This window comes from Struthio camelus, chromosome 2 (genome assembly GCF_040807025.1).
Source record: "Struthio camelus isolate bStrCam1 chromosome 2, bStrCam1.hap1, whole genome shotgun sequence".
In the NCBI taxonomy this organism is placed as follows: domain Eukaryota; kingdom Metazoa; phylum Chordata; class Aves; order Struthioniformes; family Struthionidae; genus Struthio; species Struthio camelus.
In genome coordinates this window covers 73853259-73869535 of record NC_090943.1, presented here as the reverse complement: position 1 = coordinate 73869535, position 16277 = coordinate 73853259, and the positions used below count along the sequence as shown (strand labels likewise).

The 16277-nt window shown below is 36.0% G+C and overlaps 1 protein-coding gene across 4 annotated transcripts in view; it reads right to left on the bottom strand.

Annotated features, from left to right (window-relative positions):
* GABBR2 (gamma-aminobutyric acid type B receptor subunit 2) overlaps window positions 1-16277 on the bottom strand; it is a 478089-nt gene that overhangs the window by 28206 nt on the left and 433606 nt on the right. For all 4 annotated transcript variants that reach the window (XM_068936292.1, XM_068936293.1, XM_068936294.1 and 1 more), the window contains 2 exons: window positions 13578-13688; window positions 406-630 (listed from right to left, as the gene is read on the bottom strand). In XM_068936292.1, coding sequence (XP_068792393.1) covers window positions 406-630; window positions 13578-13688 — 336 coding nt within the window. The remainder of the gene's footprint in view (window positions 1-405; window positions 631-13577; window positions 13689-16277) is intronic.

Sequence of the window (16277 nt, the reverse complement as noted above, 5' to 3'; positions counted from 1 at the left end):
CTCATTAACTTGCTTGGGGCACAGGAGAAACATGTGGCAGAGTGGACTTTCTACTTTCCATTCTACATCTCCAAATAGATACTATTCTATTGCAATTACAGAAAACAAGATTTGCCTCCCCAATCACAGATTCAGTAAAGATGAAACAGGAGGAATGCATATATTCACATTCTTGTAAATTTGCTTTGGATATTCCAGTTTCTCTACAATCTCATGAATCTTTGTCCCTCCTCTTAGGATCTAGAGATAAGAAATTATAGACTGGTTTGATTTAGAATTCACACACATTCCTAGTGCTTGAAAAGGCAATGACTATATTTTATATATAAAAATATTTTTTTTAAATATAAAATTGCAATTTCAAAATTTTTTAAAAAGTCAGATCCATCCAAAAAAGTCACCTACCTTAGGTACAAAGACAAGGCAGAGTGTAATGGTACTGCAGAATATTATGACTAAAGCAACAATGCAGAACTGCACATTGGGTTGGTCCCGAGTAAGGAATGAAACAGCAGCACCAATAATGCACATTATCCCCACATTGTATACACTCATTCCGATGTATTTACTGTCATTCAAAGCAGGAATGCTGACATTTCGTGTCTCCCATGCCAAGAAACACCCAAATAACTGAAATGGCAAAAGAAAACAAAATATAATAATAACAATTATAATAACAATTAGCTGACATCCAGTAAAAGTGTTAGTTTAAAACTCATGTGTTTTTTAAATTGGTAAATATAGGCAACATTACAATATAGAGCTATACACCTACCTTTTACATGATATCTAACTACCTACATGATCTGTTTCACTCACTAGAATGGACAAATTCCTGCACTTGCAAAAAAAAATAAAACTTGCAATCAGTAGCAATAGGATCAAATTCCTCTAAATGCTATGGTAACCTTCATTTTATACTTTTAGTCATTTTTAAAGACAGTTCTTGTTTGTTTTCAAGGATTTCAGTAAAGATATACTGTGCATTGTTCTCTTAGTAATTTTCAGCGATTGTTCTCAATATACTCCTGCTAATCCTTCACTGTATAGCTATCACCTACATCAATAAACAGCAGTGCCAAGATGTGTCCCATGGCATACAAATATATGATGTAGAAAATGTCACCCTAATTGCTCAGACTACAATTATCATGTCTTTTGTTAAAATAGGAGTTGGTAATGGCCTTTCTATTGCAGTTGTCTTAATGATTTCTGGCATAGAAGATTCTTGTGGTAGTTTTTCGTTTACATCTTTGTAAACAAAAGACATTCTAAATGGGTTGTCCGGGCTGCAGTCTAGGCAAAGCCTAGCAAGAGTAAAGGATGCCCTGGGGAAAAGTGGTAGGGAGCAGATGTTGTATTTGGGAAAGGAAGGACAAAGAGAGGAGCCATCATCAAGACCCAAGACACGGTGCCTGTGTTTTATAGCTTTTTTTTAATGACACTGCAGGGACAGACAGGAAGGAGAAAGAAAAGAAACACACTCCCATTGACCTTGGTAGCCTTCCTCCCAGATCATCACTTTTGCCCATTACCATTTCATGGAGATAATCTTCTATCTTAAACTGCAGCCCATGTGGTAATACAGAAACTTAGGGGTTTATGGTGATGGCATTTGGTAATTAGTTATAGTTGCTTAGTAAAATTTGTCTTCTGTTTTCTCCCTGTGAAAAAAAAAACTTTAGAAATTTCAAAGGCAAATAATCTGCACTAGAAGAGCATTGTCTGGTTGTAAAGTCAAACAAAAGAGAGTTAGGAATTGACAGATTTATATTTGCTGTACAAATTTAGTTTTGCCCTTACCTACTTTTAACTATGGCAAAAAAATAGACTTTCATAATTGTAAATTTCCTTGATTATCTGTTTAGCTTTTACATCAACTTACAATGGCAACAAAACCAGCCAGCTGCTTTGCAGTTCCACAGGAACTAGCAGATATTTTCATGCAGGACTTAATGGCAAACCGCCACCCCTGCCCTCCCATTGCTGAGCTATTCTGCTAGCTTAAAGTCTCTTTCCTACAGCACATATGTTACCATGCCACATATTCATGAGCAGGTCTGGTTGAAAGGCTCTCACAGATTAGACTCTCAGCATAATGAGTGTGGCAGGCTGGAAATATTGCCTCCTATAGTCTATTCAAGCTTCCTGCCCATCCACTTTCTGCTGCTGCCGTCATTGCCACAATCTGAGTCAAGATAATTAGGCAGGAATAGCCCTTCCCAGCAACAGCGGCAGCAGTTACTGCTGTTGTAATCATTACTGAAGTCTATCTGGGCACTGCCACAGCCCTACACCCTCTGCATGGGAGCTGGACGTGCTCTTCTCCAGGGACTTCCTTTTGCACCTTGTTCAGCCTACCGCTTGCTTTTTACTCATCTCTTCTTGAGGATTAAGGTTCCCACTTTGCCCTGATCCCTCCTTTCTTCCTCTGCACTTCCCAGCAGCTTAAGAAAAACAGGAAGATAAGTAATGGCTGCTACAGAGGGAGTGTGGGAGAGGGTTGCTCTTGAGGGATCAAGGTGAATGCAGACAGCTCGCTGCAGGAGACGGAGGTGTCAGAGCCCTTCAGGTACAGCAGCATTGGGGGAGCTGTTTATCAAGCTGGGTAGCTTTGTGCCAGAGAAGTAGCACATTCCCTAACACATTTTCTAGAGCCCGTCAGATAACAAAGATGATACTTCCAGTGAAGGAGGATGCAGACAATATTTTTCTGCTTTTGGGTCTGGCATTGTGAACAAACTAAGAAGAGAACATACAGGCTTCTATATATGCTGCGCTGCAGCAAAATGTCAACTATAGTGACCTGATTACTATAGTGACCTGATTGCACTGTGGACAAATATTGGTGGTCCAAGCATAGTCCTTCCAGACGCTCCCCATCTCAGCAGTTGGCTGCTCTGCATTCCCTGCACTCTTGCTGCTATGCAGCTTAGCTGTGTTGCAAATTTACACTTTGCTAGCCCCTGAATTGACAAACAGACTAGTCTGGGCTGAGGTGTTCTGATGGGTAGAGAGAATCCTTCTGTACATCTATATTGTGTTTTTAAGGGCATGAGACCTTGATTAACTACTTTAGTTCTAACCTAGTCCCCTAACTGTAGTGAACATGTTTACTGGACAGGGCATATTTGCCAGGATTTCTGTCTTCTCGTGTTATGATTATTAATGAGCTCTTCAGGGTTGTGGGTTATCCCTCATTCTCCCCCAGTTATCCCAGTATGAACAAATTCCTTTCCAAAAGCATTATTCTAGGAATAAAGTCATCATATTTAAATGAGGTCAGCACTTATTGCAAATAATGGGCATGAGGCAGTTATAAAGTGATCCAAAATATCAATTATGATGGAAAATCATAATGTGTGTAACCTCCACAGTGTTGTGGAGGTTATGGTTTGATCCATTCCCATTTCCAGCTGAGCACAGCATGGAAAATGGTTAAGTATCTTCCAGCTGAATGGAGGATACTTATTCCTAGAACTAAAGAAAGGGAGGGACTCTTGGACCAAGTGGGTTTGCTCAGAACTGAGTGGTCTAAATTTGAGAGCATTATTTTTATTATTTATTGACATAATGGATAAAATGTTGGCCTAGGGAACCAGAGACTTCCTCTTTTAAAAGTCACAGCTCATATTTGAGATGCATAACAAATGCAGACAAAAGCAGACAGAGTTTTCCTCAGCCTGCTGCGAGAATAGTGATGGTGGTAACCCTGCTTGCCTGTGAAGGGTGAATGCAGTGCTCTGCGGAGCTGATAAGATTCTTCATGTAAGATAAAGTCTTCCTGAGAAGCAGTTAACTTCCCCTAACCTTTCTCTCCATCTGTCTTTCTCATGTTCTCCCTTCCTTTCTTCCTGAGTCAATTTGCACAAAGGAAAGATTTATTTTACGACTGCAAAACCCCTGAAACTAAAATGGCTTGGTTGAGGAATGGTATGCAGGTATTGTTAGTGAAAGGTCTAGATTTCTGTGATTCCCTGACAAGATTTGAATATGAAACTTCTGTATTCCAGGTAACACAGGCTCTCAGTAACCCAGTACAGCTACTGTCTATTCCTGGTACCTAAAATTAATCTTCCCCAGCTATAAATCCTGCTACTCATTGTGCTTGGGGGCACCCAGGTCTTGTGACTGTTGAGCAGTTTAAGAACTATTTGATATTTAAGCCCTTATGGGATTTGCAAAGCAGCTGTCACTGCTCTTATTTCTCTCAGAGGGCTCAGTCTGGTAAAGGTTCTCAGGGCATATCTAATGGTTTGGACTCCACATAAAAAATGCAGTGTCAGCCATCTTCATTCCAGATAACAATGCTGGTGATGAGCATTGCATAACTTTGCGTTTAGACAAGATGGCACAATTCCAAATTCTACCTGAGGTGTGCTCCCTAACCCCAGACTACATGTTGTTTTCAGAAGGAGTTCTCAGTCTTTTCTCAGAGCTGTCAGATTTTGTTAAAGAGAATGAGAGACTGCTTGTCTTAAATATTTGGTCACTTACCTGGAATGTGAGTTCTGATCTCTGCTGAAATTTTTGATCAAAAAAATCTTCAAATAAAGTGCATGAACACACCTGGATGGAAGGAGGTACCTCTTACTAGTGCTACGGTGCTAGATTCAGAGAGTGGTAGGACACGTCTACGTCCCCACTTTTACATCAGCTAGCTTAGGCAGCTCCTTGCTGAAAATTACGATTCTCATTTTGAGGATCTTAATACATCCTTTAAATTACATAAGGAGCTTGAATATCTCAGGGCTGTGGATTCTCCTGTAAAAAGCAGTTATCTAAAAGTTAGGCTAAGGAGCACAATAGTCTAATTTCAAGTCTAACAGTTTAATTTAAAACCCTTTGTAGATCTCAGTCAAAGGGAAGAGAAGGCAACTAGAAAGACTTCCTACATCTTTACAGCCCTTAAATTAAAAAAAAAAAAAACCTTTTCCCATTTTGACCTACTAAATGTACATGTGGTTGATGCTGAAAGGGTCATAAAATGTTTGGGGCTTTCTCTAAGGGTATAGGCTGTATAGGAAAGATTGATTTACTTCATCTTTTCTTTAAGGGTAGGGACCTTCAATCTGACACTACGTCAGTTTAGATCATTACCTTTGTAATAGTTATGTGGTAGTTTTAGATTGTATTGTCCATGCCCCTAGAAAGATGGTGACAGGGCTGCTGCATAAATTTGAGGAAGAACAGTACCTGAAGACAATTGGATGATATTATTGTAGCTAAAGAAAGAACTTTGGTCACTAAGAGAAATACATTTTGAAATGTTAGAGAATAACAGGACTAGGAACAATACACTATTTGAGTTTATAGACTTTACCAGGTGAACTTTAATTTTTAAAAAACTTTTTACTTATTAAACTCTGATAGCTGGGAATATAATAAAAGTGTTTGTCTCTCAACCTGAAATAGCTGTATAGCTAGAATAGTGGATTTACACATTCATGCTCTTTCATTAAATCCAAATCACCACAGATAGGCACATTTTTACTTCAGTAAAATGTTCGCAGAGTTTTTTCAAAAATTTTTCAAAAATAAAAAGAAACAATTTTCAGTTTTTCACTGGAGAATTAGTCAGGGAAGAATACTGAGCAATTTTTCAGTTAGATTAATAGAACAGTGTTTTTTTTTTTCCTAGATGATAGCATGCAACTGAATTTAGGAAACAGAAGGACAAACTATAACCTTATATATATATATATATCTCCTACCTTCATGGCCAGTACAATCTAACATTAAAATATCACTCACTCCTCTGATCAGATATGAGTCAGAAGTGTATTTAATACATTTTCCCAGAGCTACTCTCGATATACAGTACAAAAGGGAAGCTTAATATTTCTATTAAGAAAGTAGCTAAATATTTTTTGAAATGCAAGAGATGATGATATTCATCAAAATAAAAAATAAAATATGAATATTTTTCTTCATAAAGTCTTTTATGCTGCAGAGCCCTTAACATGGTCCTTCACAGAACATTTTGGAAGAGCAGCTGCACAAGGCTGTGGACACTAACATGCATCTGGATACAATTTTCCAGTTTCTACTCCAGCCTTCCAAATCAACAGGTTAACAAAAATCTTTTCCCTTCTTTCTATTCAAGCGATATTTAAGTTTCTTCTTTGTAGATTCTATTTAGTCCTGAAATCCATTATCGTAACTAAGCTGTGGTTATTAGCAGATATCCATTAGGAATAGCTTTATATTGTCTATCACAAAGAGTTACCACAGAAGATAACAACAATATAAAACAATTAAATATATCTGATAAGAGCAAGTCTGTGTTACAATTTGAATCTATTTCTGCTACATAAAAAAACTGATGCAGAGAGACATATAAGGGAATATTACAATATCTGCAGTATTTCAAGTTTATATTGGCAGTTTCCCTGTGGTCATAGCAGCAAGAAATTTGTCCTACCAAACCATATGGAAATGTATGTTTTGGGTGATAAAATACTGTCAATGTTTAATTAAAGATATAGAAATCTCTGATATTATTATAAATTACCTCCCACCACCACAAAGCTTAACTATCCTCCTCTCTTAGGATTGTAAAATGAGACAGATGGTTTGGTGGTAACCTGATCATAAATATGAATTGGAACACTGCATACTAACTGAGCAGGAGGCAGTCACTTCTCCTAAATAATCTTTTTGATCATGAAGCCATTTGGGAAAGAATGCAAGTAAATGTATTAGAAACCACAGATATTTAGAGAAAATAAAGAGGAATTTTAATATGATCTTGAGACTATTTACTTTTTCTACATGGAAAATTTTAATCATTTGATAAAAAGATTAATTAAGAATACCCAAATTATTGCTATAGGATCATAAAATAATTCTTCTATAATTCTTCTATAATTCAAATAATTGGAAGGGACTTCAGGAAACCATCTAGTCCAAACTCCTGCTCAAAGCAGGGTCAGCTCTGACGTTATTCAGAGCTTTATCCAGTTTGGTCTTGAAAATATCCAAGTGGGCAGTGGGCACCCTACTCCATTGCTTGACTGTTCTCATGGTGAGAAGATCTTTCCTTAGATCTAGTCTATATTGAGTATCTATAGTAAAAATGAGGAGCCCAGGTTATATACCACAGTTGCAGCATTCATAAGTAGCTCACAGGCTAGATGCAGCCTCACTTCCACAGCTGACATGGTAGTGAGGAGCTTCCTACAACATTCAGTAACAACTATTATGCTGTCCCTCACTATAGTCGGTCAGTGCTTGGAGCTATGCTAGTGCCCAAGTTTCTGCTTGCTTGCCAGCTAACTGGGTTTAAATTACTTAAAATAGAGTAGAGATTTGAACCTAATGTATTCTGGATACATTGCACTCATCACGTATATGTTACACAGTACAGAAGCATGCATCTCTATCTGCAAAGTCCGAGGGAAAAAATATGCCAACTGAAAATCAAATGCTTTAATGACTCTGATATTAGGTAAAGGGACACAATTATTTTGAATGCAAAGGCTTCTGTTTTTGAGAGGTACAACTTTAGAAACAGAAATCTATGCCAGGCTTCAGGGATGCAAATCCTCATCAGATATAGGTTTTTCTAGCAGTCCTGACCTAAGCAGCTAAATCTAAGCTCGTTGCACACACCTCCTCTTAGAATTTCTGCTCAGATAATTTATATCGCAGGACAGCAAGCTGGCTATTATGAAGCTGTTACAAAGGCATTTAACTCTCTTTGTGTATGTTTAAGTAAACCTAAATGCTGACTGCAGATTGCAATTAGGCATCATAATCTAAACTCTAAATGATGATACTTAATTCCTTTTTTGCAAATCTACTTCTAAGCACACAAAAACATAGAAAAGTAACGTTTATAGATTGCCTCGTTAACTATCAAAGGAAGATATCTGAGAAGGAGAGGGAGCAGGGAAACATATAGAAATGTTTATGAGCAATAATCGCAAGATGTTTGAGAATGTGCTGCTAACTATCTGCCCTAAACTTCATAATCATAAAGATTGTCTCAAAAAAAAAAGTAGAAGAATAGACAGCTTATAACAAATGTTAGAAAGTTGATAATAATGGCAATGTATTAAAAGTTCTAAAATACATACGGTGAGAAGAGAAATGAAATATATAACAGAAAATGAATGGCCAGCAGCATTAAGGGAATTTATAAACCTTTATAAAAATGTGTCAGGAAAAAAGGTATTCTAATAATGAACGATTCCTTGGGAGATGACAAATTTGTCAGTAATTATGCAGATAAGGCGATATGCTCAATGAATATTTGTGTCTTTTAGAGACATGGAATAGTCTCTATAAGAGAGACGGAATAATGCATTTGCTTGTAGCTAAAACAGTGAAATACAGTTTATTTCAATAGTAAGAATGTGCTTAACCCCCCCTCCCCAAAGACAGGTCGTTGCAATCACAGAAATCAGGTTAAGTTGCATGCAAGGAATTGATTTAGAAGTTCTCTGGACTCCTGATCTGAATTGTTAATATTTATTGGAATTCTAGCAAAGCTCCAGGTAAAATATAAAGAGATCATATGGGAAAAGAGTAAGTGGAATGTCCTCAGTGATTACAGGGATACAATTCAGCATACTATTTTTTTTTCAATGAGATTGCAAGACTGAGTAAAGATAATCAAATTTATGCAGCTTACTTGGATTTCTCAGTAACATTTGTCTTAATACTGCATAGCATTGTGGTTTAAAAGTAGTATATAATAAAATGAAGATAGTGATTTTAAACTAACTGAAATCTAGATGATAGACCTCAATATGTATCTATTAAAGAAAAGCCACTGAAAAAAAGGATAGGTTTCCAAGAATTCCTGACCTAATACTATCCAATATTTGCAACAATGACTTGAAGGCAACTATAATATCACTACTGAAAATGATGGTAGAAGTAAAGGTGGAGAACGGTAAACCATGAGGAGAAAACATCACTCATAACACAATCTGTATCTTACTGTAAAATGAATATGATTTTTAGAAAACTCACACAAATTTGGCCAAACTCATGGTAATTCATCTAAAAATAAACATTTTCGGTTACTTTGGAGAGAGTAGGCAAGGCCCACTGAGATTTGATGTTTGAAAGTCAGAACTAGACAAATTCTATCTGTCCATAATTTGCACATATTTGTTTTACAGAGGACTGGAGAACTTCAAGAAGGAGAAGGACTCTTTCAAATCTGAAATCAAGATTGAACATTATCCTGAAAGATATATTTTAGTACATTCATATTTATTTGACTTGATTAATCAATTACTGAGTCTTGTTGTGCAGTATGTCAATGGCAGTGAACAAAACAGACACTGGAATATGAATTATGAAAAGGAATTCTATTTCTCATTCTTGCATTAGTCTTCTCAGTGACCTTGATCAAGTCCCCTCATAGGCATGTGTCAGTTTTTTCCCATCTCCACAATGAAATGCTGGTGTTTTACTCCACAGCAAAGTAAGCTAAGAATCATAATTAAAAACTGTGCATCAAAAGTGGTCAGTTACAATATTTCTAGCTTAAAAAGCATCAGTTAAAATTTACATGGGAAAAAGTAGTATTTGATAAGCAGAGCAACAGCCAGGCAGAAAATACACCTTGACATTTAGAGTCTGTTTCTCAACAGCTAAATAATACATAACTGTAATATTACATTAGTAGCAGAAACAATGAAAGAAACTCCAAAATATGCACACCCTGATTCTACTGTTAATTAAATTAATTAGTAGGAAGAGGGGAATCAAACTGCAGACAAGTCCAGTGTGTGTGTTTAATAAGCAGAGTGCCCTACAATAGTCCAATCCATCATTAAGCTGGTATTTTTTCTGGTTGAGACTGGAAAAATAATTTATACCTCTCAAAAAGATGTTAGTGTACTTGCTAGTAACGCACCCCTGGCAAGTTTAAGAAGGTGCATTTTCTATCACCTTTGGAATACATAATACGAAGGTACTTTTCTACATCATCATCATCAGAAACCAAAAACTAGACATACTGCAACTAAAGGTCACCCTGTACACACAGACAGACAGACACTAAACCTGAATGTAGCCTTTTAAGAGCAGAACCTGTGATGGGCAAAACTGAGTCCCATATATATGATGGTACTTGGTTAAGGTCACTAAGAAGACTAATGCAATGGCAAAATCTTGATGTAGGATAGTCATCTTCATATTATTGTCTGGTCACTAATCCTGAAGAATGTGAAGCCAATAATTGAGAAACCTGCATGCAGTCAGTAAACATTTATTCTTATTTCTTCATAGGAAATTAAAAAATTGTGAAATCTGATTTTCAATATTTGCTTACTTTAATATACAAAGAACTTATACATCCTGGCAAGTAATGGCTTCCCTTCCCTGAATGTTTTATTCACTGCACAATATTCATCTATAACTTCAAGCTACAAAAGAAAAGCACCTTTTAGGTGACCTCATGAAGGTGACCTTTTGTACTCTCAATCTGAGACACCAAGAGATCACTTTAAATAATTTTGGCCCAAGTGAATCATTAAGCCATTTCACTTCATATATTGCATTTTATCATCAATCATCAATATTAACTGAATATTACTATGAAATAATAAAATAAAGATAGTATGTATCTTTTCTTATTATCTACATTTATCTTTATTATCAATATATGATCTGAAATAACAAAGATAAATATGTTATTGTTACAACCTGCAGAGTTTTGTATCATGTAAACCTTTATAAAATGAAACAGTAACATGAGAGATTCTATTTCTTTTTATAAAGGCAAAGTATGTTTGGTGTACAGAAATCTGAAACACCTTTGGTGATAAGATTAAAAATATCAACATCAAAACCAATAAATCATTGTCTTCATATATAATTCAGGTATATGGAACATAGAAGAATAGGACACAACTGCAATCATTTAACTGATTCATAAGAGGCATCTTTCTTTTTCATTTCTAGATTTGTGTGATAAAAGACACTGGAGTAATAAAAAGTGTTTATTTCACTAGTGATTATGAAATACTGTGTGTCTGAAATAACTATACTTAGTAATGCTGAATGGCATTTGCAAACTTAAATTGAGTCAAATACCTTGCAGAAAGCAGTACAATATAGATGCCAACAAACCAGCGACCAAAGATGTCTAGGGTAAGGAAATAATGATAAATAATGCAGTCTGATTACTGACCAGCACAACTCAAACATGAAAGAATTTTCAAAGGAAGTTATCTGACAATATCTTTTAAAAATATTTAATATTAATTTTCATGTATCTTTAATAACAAATTATAAAATTTTTAATTGAAAACATTATTGAAGTTACTTTGCCAAAAAATCTCAAACATTTGTTTGAATCTTTTGGTATTTTTTAAAATTAATTTTAATTTGATCTTTACCAGTTTTTTCCACTGCTCTAAGTGAACCAAAGACATTTACACATTTACTCTTTTGAACAGAACCACAGAAAAAAATATCTCAAGTATTAGCATAACAAATACTGGCAACTTCTACCTGGGAGAATGTGAAATGAACTGTTCAAAGTTTTTACAGAAGGAGGCTGGAAAGTACTAAAATATGGAAAGTAATCCCTGTAAATGATCTCTTTTAACAAATTATCTACAAAACTCTTGTAAAATATGTAAATACTTGTAAATACAGAAAGGGAAAAATGCTCTTCTAAGTCAAGAACAAAATTTACTGATAGGTGCCTCAAACCAATAATCAAGGAATGTATTAGAAATGAGACAAAGAGTGAAGAACTTCATTCAGGAAGATAAATAAATGGCATAACTGATATAAACAGGCACTTCATAGAACACAAACACTACAATAAAGGTAAATTCCTTGTCAGCAACTAGATACTACAGCTATGTTTTCCAGTTTAGCTATACCTCTTAGGAAAATGTGTCTTAATAGAGAGCCAAAATTACAAACTGACACTATGCAGATCAGAAAGAATCAAACAAAGTACAAGTAGGAGTACAAGTAGAAATTTCAGAAGCTCTCAAACTTGTACTTGGGCGCTGTTATGACACAGGGGTTTTTACCATCTTAAGGAATTTTATTTGCAAAGATCTGTTTGGAGCTGGACAAGTTCATTTAGCATGCAAAGTGGCTCCACAGACAAACAATGTACTAGTACAATTTTGGGGTAGCTGTGGCATAGCAGCAGGAAAGAGCACAATATTTTATGTCAGGTGTTGATAATATATCTCTGTCAAATCATGGCCACAGTGCTGGTCAGTGTCAATGTTCCTAACTTCTAGCTGCCTCACCCTCAAAATGAAACCTCTCAACCTTGTGCTGCATGCTGAAATTAATTATCATAAATACAGAGCCACTTAGAATTACCCATCAGGGAATGCTGAGATGTGGAATTTGTCATAAATCTTGATCCCTTTGAGGGATCTCTCTCTTCTATCTTTTCATTTCACAGGCTGCTTGGACCTGCTCCTAAAAATAGGTATCTACGTCTAAAGTCAATACTTACTTTCTTAAATTGGAAGGTGGGAAAGCTTCCTTTTATTAGCTCAGGGATCAGATTCTCACCAAGGAAGAGGAAAAACTTGGTGCAGTTCCCTTCTCTGTCTAAACCCGAGTCTGACCACAAAGCTATTGACTATTTAGAATAAAAAATGCTCTCATTCCTTCCTGTTGAATTTTGTACAGCATGTTCAAAGATCTCTCAGCCTGAAAAATCAACATGAAAGGAAGCAGGACTCTGCAGCTTGGTAGAGCAGTGACTCATTATAGAGAGGGAAGAGGCACATTTCAGGCATGAGCAACTCACTCTCCCTGGCACCTCCCCTCCAGGCATCAACACCAGCTATGCTGGGTGGAAGCAACTGATCCAGTCTTTCATGTGTCCTAATCAACAGCTAGACTGAACCCTTAGGGCAGTGTAAACAGATGATTATCTAGTTTGAGGATCCAGATGAGGCTTAGCTCAAGAGAGGTGTTCAGCTGGTCAGTGTTATCAAAAATAAGATTTAAAACCTTGAGGCTTAGGATGTGAGGGCCTTTTGATCACCAATGGTCACCTTACAGTTTTGTTTTGTGTGTTTTTTTTTAAGCTATCAAGATTTGGGATTCCTGGTTTCTGAGTTCTATTTTAGCAACTCAATCCTTTTGTGGAGATAGGCTGTAGTGATAAAAAGGTTATTTTGACTCAAGCTCCAAGTTCATCTTTCATCTCCTGTGACTATTCCTGAATGCCAATTACAATTCAGAAGCAAACATTTAAAATGAAAACCAAGAAATATTCGACCTAGTTTCACCCTTTTGGAGAACCTAAACAAATCCAGATGATTAGGCTTGTCTATTAACAAGGTTGTCTCATTTACAGATCCATCTTTCAACTTCTGAATTTCTTGGTATGCAGTATATCTATAGCATTCAACTTAAATGCTATTTTAATAGTGTCCTACCTATTTCACATAATATCATATCCACATATTGTCACTTAATGAACTTTAGAGCAGGCCAAATTACAAAAGATTTATTCTAGAAAGTTTTAATTCACTCCCAGCCATCAGGAAGGCAAATTTAGTTCATTCCAATCAATAAATAGCAACCTGAAAGCAATGTTAGGCAGAACAAGCTATGCTTACCATGAGCAACCCTTTATATGCATAGACAATTCCAAGCCAAATTGTCATGTGAGTGTTTTCGCAGTGCTCCAAGATTGGACGGATGGAGATATCTCTGCCCGCAGGATCTGGCTACAAAAATAAAGGGAGAAACATTAAGATTCAGATTTCATTTTTATTCACACCTCAGAGGTATTTAAAATCTATTCTTAGCAGATTGAGCATGTGTAGAATACAGAATGAGGATGTGTAGAATCCAGCTTACAGGAAAATTGTGAGGGTTATGTTCTCAAGAATCTGCAAAGAAATACAGTTCAAATTAAAGAACTGAGGAAACAAGAGTGGAATCGTAACCAGCAGGTGAAGTCACTTTTACTGCAGACCAGGAAGGAAATGTCTGAAGTCATTCTCTGTTTAACAGGGTCAATCACATTCATCAGCTTTAGAACATCTAATTTTTTACAAGGTAAACAGTTTAAATGCACAGCCATGAAAATAGATGTAAAGTCTTCCTTCCTTTCACCTGAGATTCTTGAATCTCTGGCAAGTGGCTGATAAACAGTGTATGAAACACCTCCATGTTCAACACTTTATAGTGTAAGAAAAATAATGTTAACAAATAGGGAGAAAGACACTGGGGAAAAAAAATGAATCATCTTCTGTATACTCACACATACTCCTTTATATTTGCATGGAAAGCAACCTAGTAACTTTCCTTCAAATCCTGCAGTAGGCACACAATAACATTTATAACCTTGCCTTATCTTGGACATCTGTAGAAATCCTGAACAGGAGAATAAAGAATAAAGTGGCATCACAGCATTCAAGATGCTATGAATATTTGTCTGGGGATCAGTAAAACCACCTCTTTCTCTCTGATCAATGACAAAAGTCCAATGCTAAAATTTGTGTGCACTGGAACATACACTTTCAAATCAAATACAAAACCTGCTATGTTCATCTGTGATGATGACTAGTAAGAACTAAAGTTCACATGACAAATCTTTCAAGTACAGTCCTAAGTGTGTAATTACACTTAAATAGGACTGTACTATGGACACATTTTTCTGAAATTCTAAATTATACCTAGGCCTACTATAAAGATTTTTTTTTCTATCTTTGAGTCACAGTAGGCCAACAGTTGCATCCTTCATAATCTGGAATGATGGAAATTCCATAACATTTAAGCCTGTGGTGTTAGAATGAACTTTTTCTTTTCCCCCCACACTGGGGAATCATCGCAGGACTGTCATGTCATTTCCCCAACTGTACCTCCTTTATTCCATACAGTTCCTCTATTTCAATTTCTTTCTTTTGTGAAAGCAGAAGGCTTACAAATCATGTAGATTTTCATTTTTGTGCAATGGATTATGTCATATATTTAATTTATCTCATTCCTGGATTGAAGCTTCCACTCACAGTTAGACTGAACTGTTCCACCACTCTTAGACCCACTGTGACTAATTGGAATTGTTCCTTATTTTGAAAAGTATTACTGAAATGCTGAACTGCTATTTGGTAAGTGGTAGTCTACCTTTTTATTTTCATTATGTGGATATTCTCAAATGCAAATTTGCTTCAAATTTTGAAAGCATAAGTGCATTTATTACTCAAAGCTGAGAAACCCAGGCAAAAAAAAAAAGATATGGAAAACATGGTAACTTGTTTTGAAATTCTATGAGTGAGAAAGGATTCACAGCCTTTCCTTAACAGGAAGATTTCCAGATTGTACAAGGCAGGAAGATTGCCAGATTGTACAAGGCAAAGATAGTTTTGAAAATACATTCATTAAATAAAATGGTGGATTCAAATGCTCCATGTGAGATAAGAAAGTCTTGTGCTCCAGTGGGAGCAGGAATATGGCCAATCCTGACTGCATAATCAACAAAATTCCACATGGGACAGCACTTCTTTCAACGCTTTTTCCAGACCTGCAATGTGGTAGTATTTTAAATGAAATTTGCTGAGTATTTGTGCATTTGGAGTTAAGTGCTGGCTTGAACAAGTAACAGTAATTTTACAGTGAACTGCTTTTTCTGATTACTTATTGCTACTGCAAAATGGCATTCCTGTTTTACACCTTTTAGTTTGCCATTTTTTTTCTGCATTGATTTTGCATGAATTAACCAATCATAGCAAAAAGCTAGGTTACAAAATACATTTTTTTGCTATTAAAAGAATTTTTTAAAATTCTACAATTACAACTGAATGGAGCACTTCACTGACCTCTCTCTAATCACCCATCATTTGTGCATTTTCTTTCTGCTTTGCAGAGGATGACAACATAAATGCTACCGGTGATTATATACATACTGGAAATCTGCCCTTTCCTTCTATAGAAAACAGTCTAAATGCCCTTCAGATGTCATTCTCAAAGGTCAGAATACCTCCTATCTTATGATCTGGCTGAAGCTTTCCTACCTCTTCTGAAACCTAATAAGGTTTCTGACATCAACATCAATTTCTGGAGTGTTTTTGACAGTTGAACATAAACAGTTTAATCTGTTCACTTCATACAAAAATTGTGCATCACCTCCAGTAAAATCTCTGTTTTATATTACAGCTGCTGTGTCTAGAAAGAAACCCTCAGCCAATAAAAACATTACCCACAAACGATTAAATCTCCTTTCTATGCGTATTCAAATTATTATTGTGTTTTGGTTGCTTTTTCATTTTCACTGCTCTTTAGCCTGCTGGTAGGCTTGCAGATCCACTTCTGAC